This window comes from Anopheles merus, chromosome 2L (assembly GCF_017562075.2).
Source record: "Anopheles merus strain MAF chromosome 2L, AmerM5.1, whole genome shotgun sequence".
In the NCBI taxonomy this organism is placed as follows: domain Eukaryota; kingdom Metazoa; phylum Arthropoda; class Insecta; order Diptera; family Culicidae; genus Anopheles; species Anopheles merus.
The window spans coordinates 21,637,574-21,661,302 of NC_054083.1; the positions used below are offsets into that span (position 1 = coordinate 21,637,574).

General features: G+C 41.2%; 2 protein-coding genes across 19 annotated transcripts in view; one reads left to right on the top strand and one right to left on the bottom strand.

Annotated features, from left to right (window-relative positions):
* The window catches only part of LOC121593524 (uncharacterized protein DDB_G0283357), a 73,765-nt gene extending 70,865 nt beyond the window's left edge, over nucleotides 1-2,900 (bottom strand). For 3 of the 18 annotated variants that reach the window (XR_006004796.1, XM_041915940.1, XM_041915931.1), the window contains exon 1: nucleotides 2,723-2,897. The gene's annotated coding sequence lies outside the window, so the exon portion shown is untranslated. The other 15 variants (XM_041915947.1, XM_041915945.1, XM_041915932.1 and 12 more) reach the window with 14 other exon arrangements.
* Nucleotides 2,901-5,148: 2,248 nt separating this feature from the next.
* Nucleotides 5,149-23,555, top strand: LOC121594479 (probable Ufm1-specific protease 1). Its single transcript, XM_041917750.1, has 2 exons — nucleotides 5,149-5,824; nucleotides 21,264-23,555. Exons 1-2 carry the CDS (start codon nucleotides 5,696-5,698, stop codon nucleotides 21,804-21,806), a joined length of 672 nt encoding a protein of 223 aa, XP_041773684.1. The 5' UTR covers nucleotides 5,149-5,695; the 3' UTR covers nucleotides 21,807-23,555.
* The last annotated feature ends 174 nt before the right edge of the window (nucleotides 23,556-23,729 follow it).

Here is a 23,729-nt window from a genome sequence, read left to right on the forward strand (position 1 = left end):
GAGCACATTACCGGCAAAGTGTCTGTAAAACGCGAGCGAGAGAGCCCTTTTTCCTCTGTTCCCTGCAATGGATGCTGAACGGCGAGAACCAAAAACAAGAAAATCCAGACCGGCCAACCAACAACCGAGCTCCACCGGCTCCACGGCACCCGGTGTGTTTGGGTGTGTTGCAGCAGCAGCCACGGCGCCATTGTTACACGCCAGACCCAAAAGTGGCGAACGTTCAATAACCACACCAACACACACTTACAAACAAATGTTCAAAGTGCCGGCGCACACACAGAGTTGCAGGAAAAACGTTCCTAAACGCCAAGCAGGCCAAGTGTAGAGGCCACAGTAGGCGCCAGCAACCGCTGACGCCATATCAACCGACAACGCAGTATGTGTGTGTGTGTATGTGTGTGATGAAAGAGACGAGAAGACAAACATACCTTTTCCGCCCCCTTGTGCAGCAGCATCCGGCAAACGTTTGATGGATGGAAAATAAAAGGGAATATCAGAACGAAATAGAGAAATGGAGCCCCGTTCTAGCGTAAGTGTACTTGTGTTTGTGTGTGCTTCCCTCAAATTGGTAACAGAAGGCGCCGCTCTCGGGCGTGTGGAAAAGCATCAACAAATAGAAGTGCAACGCCAGATCGCTATTGACAACAAAGCAATCGAAAAGATCCGTGCTGCGCTGCCCCGTAATCGATTATTCGCTATTAATCACAGCTTCACCCATACATGCGCGCACCGGATGCGTGTACGTAGCACACACAAAGGCGGCTTCGGTGGGAGTGCGGTGAGGAGATATTCATTCTACTGTGCGCTCGTCCCCTCGCGTTGCAGCATGCTTTCCCCCTGTGCTGGAAAAGCTCACCCGAAAACGGGAACCATTTTCATGGTCATCATTGCGTCGTCCTTTCGGTTTACACCTTCGCCGTCATGAGTGAGTGAGAGAGAGAGATGGAAAAGAGATGGAATATTTCCCAAAAACTGTTTCGCAAAACAAAGGTGCGAGCGAGCAGCACATCAATAAAACCGAGGAAGGGGAAAAGAGAGCATCATGCATGATGCTATAATTGGAAGCTGTTGCCGGAAATGCTTGGCTATTGCTTCGGCAATGGCAGTACAGAAAATCACTTTTCTAGCCTTTATTTATGTTCTTAAAGCAAACAGTTTTTCGATAACTTACCTCAAATTGGACGTATTTCCAGCGTTTGATAGACGATTTTGTGCTGCTGTCTCCGTTTCACACAAACAAAAAGCAGGATACGATGGCGTAAGATGGTTGCAGGAGAGCGTGTCCAGCACAATACACCCACACGCACACACTCGGGCGCGTTTGTTCTAGCCTTTCACCATTAGTGCAGGGTTGCTCGCTCGCATTCTCGTGGATGAGTTAAATTGTATTTTGCACAACTTTTGTGACCGAAGTTTTAAAATGGATCGCAAAGAACGTTACACAATAGAGGAGATGTTTTGCAAAGCATTAAAGTTTACAGTCAATTTCATAAATGTTAACCTATAATCCATATACAACCCTGCACTAATTTCACTACGTCTTAATCTATCCAATTGCACACATTCTCGCTTTCATCCAAAAGCTAATCCCAAAGCCTTCTTTCCTCATCATCCTTCAGCCATACGCACACACACACACACACACACACACATTACGTACATCGGCTCATCGGCGTTCGCATATGATCCTTTGCCGTGAAAATGGACGGCAAATTTGCCGCAAAAATAAAAGTTCCAAACGCACCACTCGGCAAAGCAGCCGGAAAGTGTGGTGGCGCAGACAGCCCTAGAACCCATCCTGGGGGAAACAACACAGTACGAGCTGCATGCGCGTGTGGCTGTGTGAGTGTGTCCCATCCAGTTTACCACCGGTGTGTGTTGGTAAGCACTGCTTTCACAGACGCATTGTTGTGTATCCTTTTTCGTAGCAGCCGCTGCCGCCTGCCTGCACCACTGTCTACTTTTTATTCCTACTGTTGGCCTCTTTTTCCTGCACCGTCGCACGCAGGTGTGCGTACAAACAGACGACTACCAGCCTATTCTACGCACGCGAAATGCACACACACACACGCACTCGCACAAACACATCGTGGGCATGGAGAAGAATGGAGGGCTCACTTTTCGGTTTTCGGTAGCGCTGCTCTGCTGTCACGCACGCAACTTTTGGCTTTTGCACTTTCATCCTTTTTTCCCCCGAAAACTGCAATACATGCAAGACCACACAACAAACACACACACACGCACACACAAATAGGCACAGGAACTACGTCGTCCTTCAACGCACACACACACACACCCAGCGTCTGTCGGGAGCCCCTTGCGTTTTGTTTTGTGCAATCGAGAGGTTAGGATCTTGTTTGACTTTTCCGATTCTATCGTTCTACCTTTCCGCTCACAAACAACCACTCGAAAAGAGACTTTGCAACCGGAGGAGGCGTACTGCTTGGTTTGTGGCTGTGGCCTTTGCCGAGTGCTTCGTTCATTCGTTTGCGATGGTTGTGGAGAAAAGGCTAAAGGGGGAACATAGCCAACTAGATGTGAAGCGCTGAAGCTCGGACAGACAGGGGGGAAGTTTTAAACCCGAAACAACACAAACACACACACATACACACACATGCACTACTGTTCTCATTTTCCTTCTTATTAAAAATACAAACTATTCTTGTTGAAAAACAACACTGAATTATTCACAAATTCAATTGCCATAGCTGTTACGCACGATTAGAATATTCACGCTCTGCTTTTCCACCGGCAACAAACACTAACTACATGCAGTAGAGAAGAACACACATCACCAGGCGCTCGTGGTGCCGCAGAACACGTCCATCGCTTCGGAGCAGGGAAAAAAACTGTTCGTAGCGGTTTTCCTGCACACTTGGCCGAACCGTGCTTTTGTTCAGCTAGACTTTCTAGCTGCTAGTGGGAGCGAGCGAGATGCCGCTACGCTTTGCACACAATTGGTCTGTTCGCTCGCACCAGCACGGGGAAGGTTGGAATTGCACACAAATCCAAGTAGGCAGTGTGAAAGAAAGAAATGAAAGGTAGCAGTTGCTTTCATTTGCTTCGATTCACACCACTAGAAAGAAAGAGAAAAAGTATGTACTTTTGTTGTGCTGTCTCGATAGCCGAACGAGCAAAACATCGACTGCGAGTTTATAAGCATGGGTTAGGATAACTTCTTTTTATAGCGTATGTCTTGTTTGAGACAAAAAAGCATGTAACGTTGAAATATTTTATTGAAAATTAAATTATTTTTCGTTTCATCACTCTCTGTTGATATCATGATCCTTTCAACGCTATAGCTTTATTGCTTTAGGCATATTTGAATAAAGAACTTAAAGTGGTTAACAGGCCAAAAACCATGCGATGTTTTTCTACTCATATGAATTCCCAGTCAACAAAACGCGTTCTATAGGTGCAGTAGTCAAATATGTGTCAGATAAGATTATTATTTCCACGGCAATTTTTTAATTTTTTTGACTTTGAACGTGCTGGCCTCATTTGTCATTTTTATTGAATCGTGTGATATCAGTTATAGAAATAAATAGATTATCTAGCTAGCACTTGGGTATATACGTTGCAATACCGTACTCAAATGCAATTGATTTGTCGTATAGTGCAGTACCCAAATAGCCATAATTGCTTAAGCAGCTCATTTTGGCACGCTAAAGATCGCTGCTCTAATTCGCCTTTTGCAGTAGATAAACAGCATCAAAGTTCTATGTGGGTCTTTCAAACAGCGCCTAAGCAGCTTCCTTATGCCACGATGCCAGGGATTATTTTTCTTTGTGTTTTATTTTCAAGCAAGCGTCATTGGTGAAATAAACAACAAGATTTGTTTCGTTTAAACACATATGTATATTTTTAAATCCTTTGTATTGATGAATAACACAAAATTTTAAACAATTTACTGATAATTCACAATCACTTCACTCAATATTCATTCTTCAAATAACGAATCTAACTTGTGGAGCAGCAATGAGATTATTGCCGGCGTCCGTCTTTGACACTTTGACAAGAGCCACCTTGAACCGATGTCATGCATTAAAAAGCTATAAAGTTCGACCAACAAGCCTTCAAGTTCTATCATGAACCCTATAGATAGTGCTAATCAGCCGCAAAATTCTAAAGAGTACCATGTGCCTATTAAAAAGCTCCATAGTTCCGCAAAGTACCGTCTATCTCTTAATCAGCCACAAAGTACGACATCGGAACGTTTTTTCGTTAAACAGTCCTAAATCAGCTATAAAGTACCAGCTGGCTATTTGGGTACTCTCCAACTTTTTTAGGATCACGGACCACTTGGTTTTGAAAATACATTTACAATAAGCTTCTAATCTTATTCTAGTAATGCCTGTTGAACATTTAATCTTGATTGCACAAGTGGTCTGAGGTTGGAGACCACTGGTTTAGTGTATTCAGGCACTATTCTAGACTTAGTAAAACGATTATTTTCTGGAGATCCTGTTGTTTTTCCTTACAAACCCATGTTTTTTAGTTGAACTGTCAGAAAACTTTGGCACGTTAAATTAACAAAGCATACTAACTAAAACGCGGGTAATTATTTAATTCCAACTGTAGATTAAAAAAGGGACTAACACGTTTAAACGCAACTGGAGCAACAACTTGTTTTCAGTTTTCCAGAGAATCTACGCTCTCGCCACTCTCATTTTAATCTTTCTCTCTCCTGGATGCGATTGGTGGAATACACACACGGTAGTTTCGAAAACTGCTGCAATGTTCATATGAATTAAGAAACACATAAAACGTCATCAGTTGCACAGGCTCACTAAATTTAAAATTTTGGACCCGTTTTGGACGTTGGAAATAATCTACGCTGAGAAAACAGTACAGTTAATAGTGAGAATAGTCGGAGATCGTCTCACGTACCACTGGTGGTAACTATATTTACCATTCACAGCATAGTTGTTGATAAAAGGTTTATCAAATCTCATTAAAAAATAAAAATAAAATAATAGAATTACTATATTTTGGCATCTATTTTTTCAAATCTGTACTCTACCAATTGCTCTCTCTCTCGCTCTCACCCTCTCTTTCTCTCTCTCGCATTACAATAGCTTCGTTCTCTTTTGCTCCTACTGCTCTCTTCCCAATTTGCTGTCTGGCTCCACGTAACGACTCTCGCGTGTGAGAAACAGCGCCAGCGTCAAGTCAACCCCCAAACCGCACGGTACAAAAACGGCGAGGGTCGCGGTCACAGTCGCGAGAAGAAAGTGCGCGTTGGTCGATATTCATCTTCCTGGAGCTGGAAGCAGTAGTCGTCGTCGGAAAGGCGCGTCCAATTATTTCGTTGCCCGTCAGCTGGAGTTCGGTGTGGTCGTCGTCGTCGTCATCGCTGTGCCGTAGGGTGGTCACTGCGCGGCATCAAAACCCTTTTATTCGGTCGGGCGGAAGATTTGATTGCGTGATTGTGTCGTGACGATTGGCCCCGCGCGGTTCGGTGTCGAAGCCATTTATTAGTAAACAAAACGGTAGTGGTGAGCGTGAAGGCGATCGTGAAGGGAGCAGCAACCGATTTGCGTAAGGGAAGTGAAAGCCTCCGCTAGTGAAACAGGCATCGTACGCAGTGTGTGTGTGTGTGCGTGTGTGGCTCCCTTTTGGTTTGTTGGTGCAATTTTCACGTGCCTGTGAAGTGAGTGAGTGAGCGAGGGGAGAGACGGAAGCAAGCGAAATGGAGGAGAAAAGTTTGCTACTGAACGTGCACAGCAATCTGGAGCCCCCGAAACCGGACGGGAACACGTTTCTGATGCGCGGCAACTACCACTACTACCATTACGGGTGTGACGGATTTCAGGATATGGTAGGTCGTGTTCCAATTTGCTGCTGCAAAAAATGGGCCCACACCTGAGCGAAGGACTCGGGTGGATTCGTGCGGGTGGTTTCGGTTATAAGAAAATTGGGAAATTTATACGCCTCCACCTGTTCTGCCTGTTAGACAGTAAGGTGTACTTTTAGGCATTAAAGGAGAGAAACAGTTTCTTTCAAAATCATTAATCAATAACTTTTCTGAAAAGACTTCATCTAGTCTATAAATCTATTACACACACACAGCCCACAGCGTATCGTTTTCGCTCAAAGTTTGGTTTTCTAAGGTTTTGCGTTGCAATGCAATAGACGATTTATCAGCCAGAAATTTCAGTTTAGCGCTGATAAGGAAAGCAAATAGTCGAATTTTGTTATCATCTATCTGACGAATTACTGGGAATCTTTCCTATTTATTTTCCCCAAAGGTTTATCGTACTGAATTCAAATATTTGTTACAAAAAAGCGGTACAGATCGATAAGCTAACCATTTTCGTCATTTTCAACATAAGGAACTCATGAGGCGATAAAAGCAGGATGTTTTAAAATCATTCCCTTACTTAAAGTATTATTACATTTATGTTCATTAGAAAAAAAAAACAACTTAAATGCATGCAGAAACAGAATTTTTCATTTTTTTGTTAATCCTGAGACTATCCCTTTCTCTTAAGTCACTCAAGTTCCAGTACATTCCGCCCAATACAATGCCAAACAAATATTAAGAATTCATGAAGCGAACCCCGTGTGTTCCAGACGCCTGCTATGATGTCATCCGCTGGCGCTGCTAAAAATGGAACCGCACTGTTGTGTTATTGTTTCCACTTTGGCTCCCCCGTTGTTTGGTCTGCTCAAGCAGCAGCAGCAGTAGCAGCAGCTGAAGCAGTACCACACAACAACGTTTGAGGACATACTCATAAGGGTGTGTACGTTGTGTATATGGGAAAAAGTGCCTACCCCTCCCGCCTGCCCTCGGTAAAAGTGCAATTTTTCTCCTTCGTCCTCGTCTGTGTGTGTGTGTATTTGTTCTCAACCCTACAGCGCCTTTCCTTTCTTCCAACATCTACGCCTCGGTTATACATACCCGAGATTTCCACCCGTGTTTGGATTTTCCTATTAATAGAAAGATCTTCTCAGATTTTTCGTTCGCCGACTGTTGATTGCTGATTTTTGCCGCCCATATGCCCAGTGTATTGTTGTGCCGTGTCCGATGCCGATGCCTCGCTCGGCCACGCTTTCCCTGCACCCCTGCATGTGGGGGGTTTGTGTTTGGCCTCCTTTTTTTAAACCATTTTTCAACTCATTTTCCGACCGTATCCTCAACACAACACTCACCCTCCTTGTTGCTTCCTTTTCCCACACTGACTCACGTACAGACCTACCTAAGCCTACTGCGAACGTTTCCTCCTCCAGAACTGTTCCATCATGAGCATTGTGTCATGTTTCACGTGCGCTTACTAGGTCGTCGTATCCCCGTTTAGTAGCGTATGTTGCCTTCCATTGGTTCCTCTTCTGCCACAGTGTACACAACGATGGAACGATGGTAGCACACCTTGTAGGGCACATTTATTTCCTTACCATTTTTTGTTGGTTTTGTTGTCTTTGCTGTTTGTGTGTATTTATGTATGCCCTCCCCCCCCCCCCGCACCACCCTCTCTTTAACTCTATTTGCTTGCAACTAGTCCAATGTCACCGTGCAGTACTGCAGCACATCGAACTCGTCTTTCGCCGCCTGCTGACGTATCGTTCTCTGCAGTGCAAGGTGGTGGATTTGTTGCTCCCTTCCTTGGAGGAGGTTTCCGTACAGTGTGCTAAACGCGATATGGGACGCCTAACCATTACATTTGTCTGTGTACGAAACATTGTACACAAACAATTCAATTTAATTTAGGGTAATTTGCCAATTGTTACACACTTATGAAAACAGCCCACGTTTGATATGAGTAAAACCACAATATTCTTTTTGTATGTGTTTAGCATACATCATTGTTGTTTAAAAAATAGTATTCATCTTTTCTTTTAGGGATAAAAATGATGAATAATTACAAAAAATACTGATTTTTAAACCTTAAATCAAAAATCTAATTGGACACATTATATTACCCTGAAACCGATAAAAATGGACCTTACACTGGATTTTTTATTATCGAATAATTTTTAGGACAATACGCAACGCAGCTACATTACAGGTGTATCCTTTGTTAAAGCTGGAAGGAAACTAAGAAATCCTTTCGTTTTGATCGAAATCAGTCGACCAATTTTCATTTGTATTTAAAATATCAAAAAGTGTTCTTTTGATAAAATGAAATAGTGGAGCTATGTAGCAAAAATACTCAAGATCTTAGCAAAAATACTAACTTTTATCAATATAGACACTAAACTGTTTAAAGAGACGCGATATTTGAAGATAAACGTCCTTTATTCCAACGATATGTATGCACTGAATAAGCATGAGTTGCATCCTGCAAGTGAACGTATGGATTGAACTCAGTACGAGAGCTTTATGTTCACTATTTACTACATTGTTATGGTATTTTATTCTCAATGATCTCATACAGAAGAATCCCAAAAGACTATTTCTAGAATATCGAAATCGAAAGACTTCTATCCTACCCAGATAATACAAAAAGAGTGAGTCATTAATCTGTACACTTGTACGGATGTGTACAGTGCAGTATGAATCATTTTCATGAATGATTCAAAAGAGAGTTAATGGTGCAAATTAGTATGTGGACTCTCATTTTATGATTCAAATTGCTAGAATGAATAAGCACTCGCATCTCTAATTCATGCTGTTTACGAATTATTTTAATTACATTTCCCTTTTCTTCGTTAAGTAAAGTAAATTCAAGTATTTTGTGCGGTTTAATCGAAATTTGATTAGACATAACCGAAAGCAGCAATATGTTATAAGCGAAATATAGAAATGATGCAATTCTAAACAAAAACAAGAGGCGACATGCAACTAAAAAAATTGAATTAAAGGTTCAGGAAATTACACCCTGAAATTGATGGGTTTACTTTTTTAATTGATGATAATTTTAAAACACAACTTTTGTATAAATGTATAATAAAACACTTCGAGAAACTTAATTTAAAATGCGATAAATTTATATTTTTATTTTCTTAAACAAAAAAAAATCAATCTCGTTGTACCATTTTATGTCCCTTTTGCTGTGCCTGATCTTATGGGAATATTCGAAAATAATGCTTATTTCATACACTCTGCCCTGTCGCCGCAAGAAGAGACGTGAAGCAAATGAAAAAAACAAATCCCAATCCACCTAAACAGGAAACTGAATCTGTTCCGTAAATTTTCCGTAAATTAATTACATTCTTTTTTGCTTCATCGCACAATCACATTGCGTACAGACTGCAAACAGAAAACACCTGTACCGAAGGAGGAGGGGGGGAGGGTGGGAGCCAGGAAAGTTTTCTTTTGGTGCAGTGTTTTACGCTCTCGATAAAATATTGTTGATAGGCTGCCAAATAAAACAGAAAAAAAAACGATCGCAAAGAAACGAATCGCAATTCGTAAGCAATAAACCATTCCCTAAACCCGAAACCAAAATAAAATCTGTGGCCTTCGGTTCCTTCGCTTTTCCTGCCCTTTTCCATCCGTGTTTTCCCCACGTGTGAGTTGTTGCAACGTCATGTGCATGTGTGTGTGTGAGTGAGTGTATGTGTTCATATATCGTCACTAAATTATGGTCAGTTCTGTGTTGTTGTTTATACGCGCTTCCAATGCGAATTATGATGTGTTTAGAGAAAGAAAAGAAGCGGCCTATCTCCCTCTTTCGTTCTGGGTTGCTTTAAACGCAACCGATTAACCTTCGTGTGCCACGTGTGTATGTTGCCGTAGCGGAGGAGGTGAGGACGTTTGCCGCCTCTGTGCTTTGCTCAGTCGCCTCACACTGTCCGCGCTGAACTCAGCCCCATCATCATCTTCATTATCGCAGCGATTGATATGTGAAGGTTTGCGTGTTGTGTTGGTGAGGTCGAGGTTGGGGTTTGTTGCAAAAAAAGCACCCTATGCTATGCTGAAGTTATGTAAAGGACATTGAAATGGAGGAGCGGCGAAACGCTGGGAGGCAATTATGCATACCGGCCAGTATGGTACAGCAGCGTTACGAGTAATGATCGTGCGGTGCGCTGTGTCTCTTTAACTTACCCGGCCTATTAGACCACATAAATCAGTGTGTGTCCGGCGAAAGGAAGCGGAGGAAAGGAGCAGGGTGATAATGGGTGGGTGGGTGAGGTTTTTATGGTTGCGTACTATTGATTTATTCACATCTTGAGGAAGTTGAGCTTGTTGATCGTGATTCGATGGATTGGGTAAGATTACTGGCAACGTTCTTTTGGGAAGTACTTTTTAGTGCAGTAGATCATTTTGATTTATTAGATGAAGCTTCCAGTAAGTTTGCTATTGGTGACTCTTTAATTCATTCCATAATGGTTCATACACGAACTTAATATACTTTGATTTCTTATTTTATTAAATCCATAAATACACACAGCGTAGTTCCTCAAATTCGAATACTCCAAGATGTTTGTGTAGATTGCAGAAACAAAAAGCAAAGCACCAAAAAAGTAGTATAAATTAATCATCGTATAGTTTATAGCTCAAACGGACCGAAAATAAACGTTTTTGAAGAAGAAATCAAACAGAATACTCGGAATAGGATTAACAAACTACTGTTAATCGATCAACTGTGAAGATCTTCGACTTCACACTACACAGAGACACACAAAGATACTTAGGAATCCATTTAAATTAAAGACATTCATAAAAATGAGATGCGCTAGACTTTACAAGCCCAGAAGATGCTTTTTCTAACTACAAATCATTCTATAATTAGACAACATTTAGTCCAGTGTCTTAAAGTTTGTCACACAATTTGTTGTCTCCCAACTAGTATTGGGAGATACGAATCGTTAACTGAATCTTCGAATCCCAATCCAAATCTTGGGATTCGAATTTTTGAAACCCAATCCCACTTTAGTTTGTAATAAGGGGAGGAGGAAGGAGAGGGTTCGATAGGAACAAATTATTAACCATTTCTTCAATTATTACTATATCAAAAATGTTGTTAAAAACGTATGTTCTATTGGAACGATTAGCGCGATTTTCATTTACCATTGGGATTTTCCATACAATTTCCAAGTAAATCAAATAAACCTGAATCTAATTGGATTGTAATTAAATCGAAATCAATCACAATCCAATTGCAATTGAATCGCAATATCAATCTCAATCTCGATGACAATCGCAATAGAATCTCATAAGGATCCCACAATCAAGCCCAATCTCAATGTTAATCTTAATCCCGATCAAAATCCCAATTTCAATAGCAATCTAATTCCAATTTTCAGGGGATCCGATCCGATGGAATCTTTTTTGGGACTGAATATTCGGAATCTTCCGAATGACGAATCGCTCAACACTACTCCTAACAGTTGCATGCTATAGATAGATTGATAAAACCACAATGAAGATCGATGGACCCCAGATCCATTGAGTATTATAAAATGTCAAATGCGCTCATTCATAGGCAAAGATCAAATTCTGCTTCAGTGAGTCATGTAGTACGGTTGAAACAGAAATGATAAAAAGATGTTGATTAGATCGATGGAAACTTTAAACACCAACTAGTATTTATGAATGAGCAAGATCGTTTAGTCACAGCCATGGTGCATGTAGGAATTCCAACAATTAGTTTATGAAATGGTATTCTGAACTAGTCGTCCAAAAACATACACAACGAATTGCAATAGATAGTATCAACAATACCAAAAAGGTATTATTCTTAAACGAATGAACCAACGGAAGTCTTAGCTTAGTCATATCACAACCGAAAGCTATGTCAATCAACAAACAACTTCAACATCCAACTCGAATGCAAGACATTTATCGTTTTTTTTTTTGCTTATCAGCTTCGTTTGCTGCAATTGTGTTAATGCCCTTCCCTATTTATGCTTCGCCAAACTAAACAAACCTTCACCTTGTTTAGAAAATTAACTACATTTCGTTCCGGGCGACTAGCGATCCATCTTGGCGATAAGAGGCTACAGCTGTTCAAGCGTGTAATAACACTGAACCCCCTCTCGCTCTCGTTAGCCTTCGACCCGATTGGGACGATCTTTTGTTCACGATCGAATCAGGCCATTCGAATCGATTCGGAATTGAACTAGCAGCACGCATGGCAAAACAAAGATTTGCGCCCGCCACCGTCGCCTAGCATCGGCCGAGTTAATGTCACTTGTGCTCTTTGTGTCACCATCGTAGAATGACATTGAACCACTTCCCTTCGTGTGCTGAGCTTGTTTTGCTGCTGCAGGCACATCGCTCGATCGATTGGGTTCAATTTCTAACCCCAACGTCAACTTCCTGGTTTCCTGGTGGCGTGTTTAGTGGACTTCTTGGGTAGAGTGCAACCAGTTCGCCTGGTGCATTAGTAATGGCGCTGCTGCTGCTGCTGCCTCTAGATTGTCCTACGGTTTGAAATTAATTTCCCGACTTGACATTTGCAGCTTGTCGAGCGAGAGAGAGAGAGGAGGAGAAGGAAGGACAAGGAAAAGGCAACGCGTGTTACGTAAAAAAGGTGTCTAAATTCCGTACCGGTCCGATGAGTTCCAGGTCCAGGTGTGTGTGTGTGTGTGTGTGTGTGTGTGTGTGTGCTTAGTACTTCCTACACACCGCGTCAGACACGCAACGACGATCATCGGGGCTAGTCGGTGACCGTTGTCTTGGAGAAACGACCGATCGATCTTTAATGGTGCAGTGTGATCGATGCTTCCCGCGTCACTATGTCTCTTCCAGTGTGTGTTTTGTGGCTCGAAACGGCCTTGCCCAAGACGGAGAAGCATTTCCGATACACAAAGAAGTACACACTTACGTATGGGGAAGGGGATTTGTTGGCCGTTTAACATACCGTTGTCACAAAGCGACGGATGGAAAGGAGGGGGCAGATGATGTGGTTTCCATACATTGTCATGGTCTGTGAATGAAATGTGATCGTGGATGTATAATTTACATGGTCGAAAAAGGAGCGAGGGAAACCTCCAACGGCTGTGTAATGGCACACTGCGGGGGGATGCATTTTGTCATTTTTTCCTTTGTCAAACGCATTTGCGAAGGTAAAGTTGTAGTGGAACAGCCGGAACAGAGTATTGCATTTTTGTTTATCAAAAAGTTATGTCGTTTTTATCTTCAGATTTATGATTGGAAGGCTTCAACAGACGTTATGAGGATTATTCTTATCAACAACAATCGCTGTTTATCAATGAAATGTGACGTAATCGATAGGATTGAGGTGCATCCTCTTACCTTATCGAATTCATCGGAAGACTTAACTAATCTATGCATACACATATGTCACAACTGGTGTCGTACGCAAGAAGCAATACGCTCGGAAGTGGATCAATTCTCCAAAATCAATGGGAAGCGGATCTAATTCGCTGAATGTCAAGCTGCAATTCGCTGAATGTCAAGCTTTTGCCTTTTCTATGTAATGTCAACATGATTCATTTAAATTTTATCACTCCACAGCCAACATGGTTTTAGGAGGATTTGAAATTGATCTCCAAACATTGACATAAGAAAGAGGGTGTTGCATACTAACAATCAATATTGTCAATGATCGCTCGCTCAAAAGCAATCCATTATACTTGGATGTGGAACTTATTGGACTTTCAATTCAATTCACACCTGTCTCATCGTGCGATGTTAGGGTTTTTTCGCCTGTAAAGCGGTGTCGATATTCTTTTTTCGGCTCAACAACCGTTGTCGGTCAAAGCCTGCCTCTACCACTACTTGTGAGCTTGGCTTTCAGTGACTTATTGATATCCCCCCCTTATCCCCCCATAGCAGGATAGACAGTTCTACGTATGGCGGCATGGTCCATTTGGGTCTTGAACCCATGACGGGCGTGTTGTTAAGTCGTACGAGTTGACGACTGTACTACGAAATCGGCTCGGTATTTTAATCCAGCAAATGATGACCGCGCATTATTTGCGTTTGATAATAATGGTGTAAAAATTTGACATATTTAGTTTTTTTTTTTTATTATCAAAGCAATATTTGAATGTTCACTCATCCAGCTCCAACCATCCAGACCGGGTGGTAGAATACAGAGCATTTTGACAAACCGCCTCTTGACGTGCGGGTTTTCTCGATAGCACGCGCGAAAGTCGCTATGTCAAATCCCATACATCTTCAAAATCAGTATAAAATAATGTTATGTTTTTGTGATATATTTAACGAAACAAGCGGCAAATACGAATAACAAAAATCAATTAATAATGAAATCATTTCACTTCGCTTAATTTAACAGATGGTACAAGCGGGATGTTTTGTACAGTGCGTTACAGGGTTTTCCAAGCCAATCTCCAAATGGGTACAGCATTATTCACCGCTTGCAAGATGTTTTTCAACAGCTGTCACGTGTTATATTTGCATCACATTAAAATTTAAAGTTCTTTCACATGACTTTCAACACATCACAAAGAACTGTCAAACTCAGTCCAGCTTGGGGTGTGTTGAAAATGATGCGAAAGAACTGAACAATGTTTGAGAAGCAAGTAGAATTACTTTAAACACATCAACTCGTATTCTATATTGGGTGAACAGAAATACAAATTAAGCAGGCTACATCGCAAAACGAATAGCAAACTCCTGTATCACAGAATTGCACAGTAAAAACATAATTACTTAGAAAACATTGTTGGTCCTATGGTTCTTGTTGATCTAACTGCAAGCTTAATTAAGCTAAATTTTGAAACTTTTCAACAATGTTATGATACACAATGATGATATGCTCCAAACAGACGATCAACACGCTTAAGATTGCTTCGTCGTGCAAACTTGTCAATTTTAACAAGTTGCCCCGTTTGGTTTGTTTTCTCAGTTCATCCATAAGACGTGGGCATGTGAATGAAAAAGAAAAATATTTACCCAGTTTAAAGGGCGAACAGCAGCTGGTGCACGGCGCTGATGCTGGTGGGCCCCCTTTTGTTGTGTGTCCCTTCGAGGCGAGGCGGTGTGTGATTTATTTCAGTTAATTGAAACGTATCCCTCAGCTGAACCGACCAGGCAAGCAACAAACCATCACTCGGGACACTTGGCCTGGCCAATTACTTGCTTCCGGTGGATGGACCGAGCCTTCGACCACCACTCTCTGGGTCATTCAACCATCCGAAGGGCTATGATGAACACGGTGACGAGTAGTGCACTGCTACCGATCGTAGTGCTGACGATGATGACGACAACGGCAGTTTGCTGAGGTTACTCCTCAAAACGTTCACCGGACAAATGTTTGACACAGAAAAAATATCATCCGTCAATCCGCCGCTTGGAAGGAGAGTTGGAGAGTTCCATTAGCTCGCGGTGTCAGATTCGCTTTCGTCAGATTATCGTGTTGCGCTGTTGCGTCACACGGATTTACGGTGAGATGAGGAGTTGGCGTTGCCCTTTTTTCCCCACCTTTTGTTTGCTCTGGCATGCGCGTTGAAGCGTGATGGCAGAATAACCATCGCCGTGGTTACTGCGACGATAAAGTGCGTTCTGCTTGAGATAAGATCGCGCGTCTGCTTGCATTGAAGCAGCGTTTATTGAAACCCGGCACACGGCAAATCTATTAGATCAGGCACTAAAATAGGGATGATGATTTGCTGCCATTCTATTTAAGGCAAACAAAGGTGAAACATAAAATGCGAAATCTTAAGAGTAATAATATTCTAGGCACGTCTTTGTCTATTTGAAGTTAAACGGTAATAAAATAATGATCTTCCAATTGCTTTTCCAATAAGATGGCATGAAAATCATTTGAAGCCATATGTTTTGTTTTCTTTTTTTTAATAAAAACTAACCTTAGAGTTCAAGCGTTTGGTTTTACTTCTAATTTCAAAAATATTTATGGAAATTCTAGATTTGATTTGTGTTCTTTTTTAATGTTTGGTTCTCGTATTATTACACTTTTCATGAGTAGTCTTTCTTTTCGCTTGTTTCGATTGGTCTTTATGTTCTGTTTTACTTATTTAATGATTTTTTATATTTATTTTCTTCTGTTTTAATTTCAGTTTTGTTTTGTTTTGAATGCAGTTCTTCAGTTGATTTGAATTTTTTTTTGACAAATTTCATTTTTCAAATTTATATAAACCGTGTTTATTTGAACAACATTTATTCTTCTTCAAAATAGGAAGAAAAAACTTTCTTCTCTTTCTTGTTAGTAAAAACAAAGGCTTACCATTCTTCTAGGGCTTGCACTTTCGCCATTAAACCACTTCAATCCATCTTCAATCCATCTGTATAGTAGCCTTTGCCATTCTCACGCGAAAAAGGCAAAATAAAAGTAAACCGGCTCGGCAAAACGTGTGGCCACATGTATCAACGACGGGCGAACGGGAGCGTGTTCTGCCCGAAGGAAAGCGTGGACACCATTCCCCGTCATGTGTGCCAGTTCTCATGGAAAGCAACCATCCATCCGATCCATCAATCGATTGGTTGGACCCAAAACCGGGGTAAAGCACGCACTCGGATCGGCGCCAATGGAGTGAAGTCCGATGGTTGTTACGCTTTATTTGTTCCGCTTTTTTCACACAAGATTTCGTCGACCATAGAAGCATAGAGTGCCAGCATTCCGATCCTATGAGCTCGCCCGCTCGGTAAGTGAGTCATGTGGATGGGATCTTTTTCCCCCGGGTCGTTCAAGCGGATGGCATTCGTGGAAACGAACACCGTCCAGTGCATCCAGAAGACGTAAATCAGAAGGCAGATAATTAGCTAATTGTTGTCACTTAGCACGGCTTAGCACGGGCCACCGAGTGGGCGCGCTTTGTCAGTCGGTGCGAATTAGTAAGGAATTTAGCATTTCGCGTCGAGTGCAGACAGGGCACAGCAGCAAAGCAGCAAAGAACGAGCGGAAGTGAAGCGCACAGTGCGCATATTCAATCAAGCTTAATAATTACAAGGAAGTAAAACTGATTGTTTGTTTGTGCTTTGTGTCTGAGTGTAAGAATAATGGGACATAAAAACATAGAACTGTATTGATTTAAACGATCATTTTACAGCTCTTTCTCGGCGATGAATGCGTCTGAAAATTGACGACTTCATACAACTCTTTAGTAAGACATAACAAAGCAATATTGTTGACGTGAGGCGGTACTAAAGCAATTAAAATTACTCACTATTTTTGCTCAATAATTTCGATCGAGATGGGAAAATTCCAAACAAACGTGTAGTTCCTTCTGAGTCATTCGCATCAATTCGTTCCGAAACTGATGGATGCACCACCAAGCGCATCAGTTCTTGGTAATTATTTATTAGTTGCACCAACCACAATTAGCTGGCTGGTTGGCTGGCTGCTGGGGCGGTAATGTGAAAACATTAATTAAAATGTAGCTCCCGCCACCGAGTTGACAGACGGACGGACGGACACAGACCAACTCGGAAATGCATTGCAATGCAAATCGTACCAACAAACACAAGGGGGGGACAGGGGGAAGGCGGTTGACCGTCACAACTATAATCGGCCTTGACGGTGTGTGGCTATTTCTTGTCTGCGTGTGGTGCGGTGTGATGATCGACAAGTTTAAATGGTTTGTCAAGTTGTTGCCATTGCCGTGACGCAATTGGAGTCTTTTATATGCGTAATTTAGCCACGTGTAATTGCAATTGTACGTGGCATCCATTATGTCTTTTGTAAAGCGTTTTAATGCATTTATAAGCGTTGATTTATTGTGTTTGTTAACAACTCTTGTTTTATACTGTATGGTTCAACTTGAACTGGGGTTTTAATATTGTTCATTGATTTAATGTTTTAATTCCTTTTCGTGTTTTTGTTGAGTTTTGTATTTTATTCTTCTATTTTTATGTTTTGACTATTTTACTAAATTTATAGTTTAAGCTTCATTTTAACTTTAAATCCCTTTTTGTACTTCATACTTTCATTTTAAATCTATTATATGGTTGTTTTCTAATTTTAATTATCTTTATTGAATCATTGTTTTATTACGTATTCGTTTTTGTTATTACACTTTGCTATGTTTTTGCAATTTTTAATTCTACCTTTAAACTTTGTCGATTTATATTTACTTTGAATTATTTACTATATAAACTTTGTATTTTAATACTAATTCAGTTCGTATGGTTTAAGTGTTGTTCTAATTAACTTTTTGTTTTCGTTTGCTGTTTTTCATCAAGTTTTATTTTGATTTTTACTTGAAAGATCGATCATTACAATCAATTATGAAGATCCCATTGTACAGCGATCAAGCGATTTTAATTCCCCTTTTTCAACAGTTTGCCAACCCAATCAATCAGATCCCGAACGTCGTTTGAAACCCCGCCCGTAATCCGTAGCCCTCATAATATTGTATCAAAACGATCAGTAACGTGATCATTAAATCGCTGCCGAAAGCGTAGATCGACATTAAAATAATGTACTTCTCCATTCGTTTGCGATTCTCCCCAAGTTTCGATCATTCAGCGCGAATGGCCCCAACCCTTGACAGACTCGAGGACTCTCGATCCTCGACGCGGGGGGGGGGGGGGGTGAGGGGCGGGACCCTGCGCTTGAGTTGATGAAAGTGCAGTGCTTCTGCAGTGAAAACACACACACACACACGCTTGTTTTCCGCGCCCACCGGCTCTCCATCGCCCACAAGTACGCGGTGTGGCGAAGGGGATTGAAATGATGCTGCTCTGCTTCTTCGGGCAAACCCGTCAGCATCCAATCGGCGGGCAAATTTTCCTTTTTTTCTGCTCTCGAGACTCCACTTACGTCATAAGCCATGTTGTTTTTCGCTTCCTTCATCTCGCTCTTTCCTCCATCTGTGCCCTGCACAGGTCCCACACCACACGGTCGAGTTATTTACACGGAATCGGAATCAATTTTCATTTTTCACCCTCCCTCTCCCAATGCAATCCCTTGCTATCATCGTTCTATTTGGATGATGGTCGGGGTTCTGTTCAATGGAGTGTGCCGAAAAACATGTGTGTGTGTGTGTGTGGGTATATAAATGGATGCATGCATCAATATCATCATCTGCGCCATCTTCTGTCAAACATTCGACGGGTTGTGTTGTTTGCACTTTAGAAGAATCGTAGGGAAACGGGTGTGGGGTAGGTAGTAAAGGGATCCGTTTCCTTCCCCACGGTCACATGTTGTTTCGTTTGACCCACGGGGTGTGACCTAGATGACGTTATTAAAGTTTGGAAGTCGATTGTTTATTTTTCGCCGCAAAAACAGACCATTCGGTTGCGCTCGCTTTGCTAATGTTTTTTTGATTTTTTTTCACTAACAGCATGTGAAATTATTTTAGGAATTCGGTACAGTTGAGGTTTATTCACCAATTAAATGTATGAGTTTTATAAATAAAAAATATAATAATAAATATTAAAAAAAACTTACAAATTAAATATGTTAAGAGAACTCTTAGAGAAAAACTGAACAAACAAATGAAACACATGAAGAATAAAATATGGTAAAAAGAATAATAAATTGAATTAGTCAGTTAGAGAGTCAGTTAGAATTGAATTGAACAATCCAGTAAACTCAAAAGAAAAACTGGACTAAACAGAATTAAAAAAAAGCGCTTACTTTTATGTAATATATAACATTCATAGGGAACGAGAAGCATAAAATGAAATAATACTCACACTTACACAAAAAGGACGGTACACTTGCCCAGGTCCAGACTAGTGATGGGTAAAGTTGGCAAAAATCCGGAGTCGACTCCGATCCGACTCCGATAAATTTGGAATCGACTCCGGAAGGTACGACCGCCCTACTTTATCCGGAGTCGTTCGGTATTGTTCGGAACGGCTAGGAGTCGTTCGGAGTGATTCGGAGTCGGCGTCGTTTGGGGTCGTCCGGACTCGTCCGGAATCGTTTTGAGTTGGCCGGAGTCGTCTGGAGTCGTTTAGAGTCGTTCGGAGTCGATCGGAATCGTTCGGAGTCATCCGGAGTAGGCCTTCGACAGTAAAGCCATGTATATGAAGTGCACACGCAAAGTAACAAAAAAAACACAATTAAAGAAAATGTCTGATCATAAGCATATTAAAGCACACGGCTTCACGGTCGGAGTCAATCCGACCAACTCTGATTCCTGTCGACTCCGTTCGACTCTAGACGACTCCGAATGACCCCGACTCCGATCGATTCTAGCCGACTCCTGACAACTCCGGACGACTCAGACGACTCTGAACGACTCTGAACGACTCCGAACGACTCCGATCGACTCCGACTCCATGGATAAAGGGAAAGGGAAACTGATCCCAAGGCAGCCTTCGACAGAGTATCGATAGACTAGGCCTCCCATCTAGTACCTGATTAGTAGTTCAGTGAAAAGAGTTCTCATGAACTCACTAATACATCGGGACTCCCACAAGGAAGCAATCTATCTATGTCCCATGGCACTTTACTATTTCTACTCTATGTGAACGATATCTCATATGTGCTACCCCATGGCAGCGTTTTAATGTACCCTGATGACCTTAATAATCTTCTCCCAGTAAGTAGTGATAGAAGCTGTGATATTTTACTACAACTTTTGGGATTTGTTTGGTGTGCCAGTGTACTAGTAACTTCAAAGACATTTGTGTCACTGCTGTAGAAACGGGCTTTCAATACAACGTGTCACTAAGATTCGTGATCTAGGTGTAATACTGGACGACAAATCATCAATGCGGAGCCACTGCGATGGTAAAATAATTACAGTCAATAAGGCTTTTGGATCGGTACGTGAAATGACGAGTGAATTTAATGATTCTTTGTATATTAAAATGATATTTGTCAGTCACGTTCGTTCTATATTAGAGTTCTCTTCTGTAGTGTGCCCTTATGCGGATCGCTAGATAAAACGAATTGAAAAAGTACGAAACAAATATGCTAAACATAAAATTTCTAAGATGACTAAACAGTTCTGAGATTCCCTATAGATCCAGATGCTTTCTACTAGGTTTAGAAAACTTAGAAAATTGTCGGGAAAAGGCAAAAGCGATTTTCTTGAGCAAAATGTTAAATGGTACAATACCGGATGCGCCAAGACTTCTTAATAAAATAAATATTCACGTTCCGATATCTAGTTCAAGATATACAGGGTTTTTCGGGGGGTTCTCATGGTTGTTGGACTCTTTATTAATTCTTTCTGCTATGACACGCAGTTTCAATTTATAATACGATAATTTTGATTTTACGATTGTATTTTATATCTGTCTCTTGTTTAGCCTAATGCAGCAGACAAGAATAATGATAACAAATAAACGACAACAATAAAATAAGGCACTCTAATTGAAAAACTAAACAAACACTATCGCAAGATATCAAAATAGTTCAATAAACGAAGAAAAAATATTCAAATATCAAAATGAAATAACCACACACAGTTGCTAATGCTTCTTTTCCTCTCTTTTCCGCTCCTCTTGAACTCTCACCCGACAGGGCTGGGGCTGTGGCTACCGTACGCTGCAATCGATCTGCTCGTGGATCATCGCCAACGGCCCACCAAAGACGGCCTCGTCCGGCGAGGTGCCGAACATTCCCACCATCCAGCAGACGCTGGTCGAGATCAAGGACAAGCCGGAACGATTTTTCGGGTCGCGCGAATGGATCGGCACACTGGAGGCGATCTACGTCATCGACACGCTGTACGACGTGTCCTGCAAGGTGCTGCACATCGCGCGCAGCGACAGCATCGCCAAGCATGCGGACACACTGCGCGACTACTTCGAGCAGTACGGTGGGTTGATCATGATGGGGGGCGATATGGATGCGGCCTCGAAGGGTATCGCCGGCATCCACGTGAGCGTCGACCAGGACGTGTATCTGCTCGTGGTCGATCCGCACTTTGTCGGGCGCATCAAGACGAAGGAGGAACTGTACACGAAGGAGTACGTCAAGTGGCAGAAGGTGGAAGACTTTGTCGACAGTTCGTTCTACAACCTGTGCCTGCCGATGCTGAAGAGCCGTGAGCTGGCGGCGTAAGAGTGGTAATCGTATGGTAACGCTTTCATCATATCATCGTGGTGGTGTGCGAGGACAGAACAACGCATTGTACGAGGTATCAGAGGACAAAACAGGTAGTCTGGGTTCTGGGACAGCAGAGCTTCCTATTCCCCGTTTTTTTTGACAATAGCGTTTTCTAACGATGGAAGTGAGTCCACATCAAGATCATCAAGAACGGTTGTTGGTGTTGGAAGTTTAGAACGCATTGTACGAGGTATCAGAGGACAAAACAGGTAGTCTGGGGTCTGGGACAGCAAAGCTTCCTATTCCCCGTTTTTTTTGACAATAGCGTTTTCTAACGATGGAAGTGAGTCCACATCAAGATGATCAAGAACAGTTGTTGGTGTTGGAAGTTTCTTTTTATCCCGTCCCTTATTGGCCATTTTAATCTGGCTTGCGACCCAGGTGACGAACGTTTATTTATTAGTGAATTAAGCAAAATCCACTCCCCTGCCTATATCTTTATATATATATGTATCCAAGCATATTACAAAAAAAAAGAAAATTAGTCCAAATCTAATCTGCGCCATTAGTGGCACAGGTGATCGCGCGTGAACGTTTTCTCCCTACAAGGGAGAAGCTCTACGCCAGCAGTAAGCAAAGAATAATAATTAGTATAAGAATGCGTATTTCTTTTCTATCTCTTCTATCGTATCGTAGCATGTAATCGTGTTTAGGAAAAAGGAAATGATGTGTGTAGCACAAACGATGAACCAAAAGTAAAAAAGGTTTTATGTTATCAACACAGTTAGTAATTCTGTTTTTAACCAGGCATTGAAACGTTTCAAGAGAACACAAAAAGCATACGAATTTATTAAATTGAACCCTTTTTATCTTAATCGGTGTGGCTTATTGGTAAAAATTTAATGAAAAGATACCAAATCCCCCTTGGCAAAAACTATCCTTCAAAGGGACCAAAAAACGACAACACGCAAGAGACGATGCAATTAAGAGAAATTATGTACGTACGCATGATTGGTATGTCTCAAAACAAAGGTGTAGAATCAACATACATAACGTATCAAATTCATCTCACAAACTCGTCGACGTTTGCCATAAATTAGGTGTTACAATTCGGTAGTGAAAACATAAGAACGAAAAACAAAAGAAACGTACAATTAGTGTTTAAAAAAAAAAACAAAAACGGAAGTATCAAAACAGCTCATACAAATAATTCGCAAAGTTCCCAAACATAGGCGATGAGAACCAAACAACAGTAGTAAATGCAGCAAATCACCACCAAACACTGCCCCACACACACACACACACACACACACACACACACACAAGCTGTTGTATTCGAATGGAAAACTTAAAAGAAGGAAACCGAAAAAGAAAAAAATAACAAATTTTTTGTCTAAAAAACAAACAGTAAAAGAATTTAATTTAAATAGCAAACAAAAAACCCGAAAGAGGCATACACACACATGGATGTGAAGTTGGTGTAGTTAACCATTTTCTCTAGCGTAGTTGAAATTGTTTGGTGTGCGTCATGTTACAGAAAGATGTGTAAAACTATTTTATTTTAACTGTATGTAGAACATCTAACACACACACAAAGAGAACGATGTAGACAAATATGTTAAAGATATTTTTGTTGTTATGTATTTATAGCGCGCGTTAGGTAGGTTCGCGTTCCGTGCCCGTTCAATGGGAGGGCGGAAACGGACGATGAAGAAAGATGAAGATCGCAAAAGAAGAAATAAATATTTACCGTAAATAACGTAATTTTGTGTTTTAATATAAAAAAAGGATGTAATAAAACAAAAGATAAAATCAGGTAAGAACAAAAAAAAACAAATACAAAAAGCTACAAACTACAATAGGAAAGTACAGAGTGAAACAGACACGTTTGTTGTTATTTTATTTCTGGCATGGTGTAGGGGGAGTTTTATTTTCCAT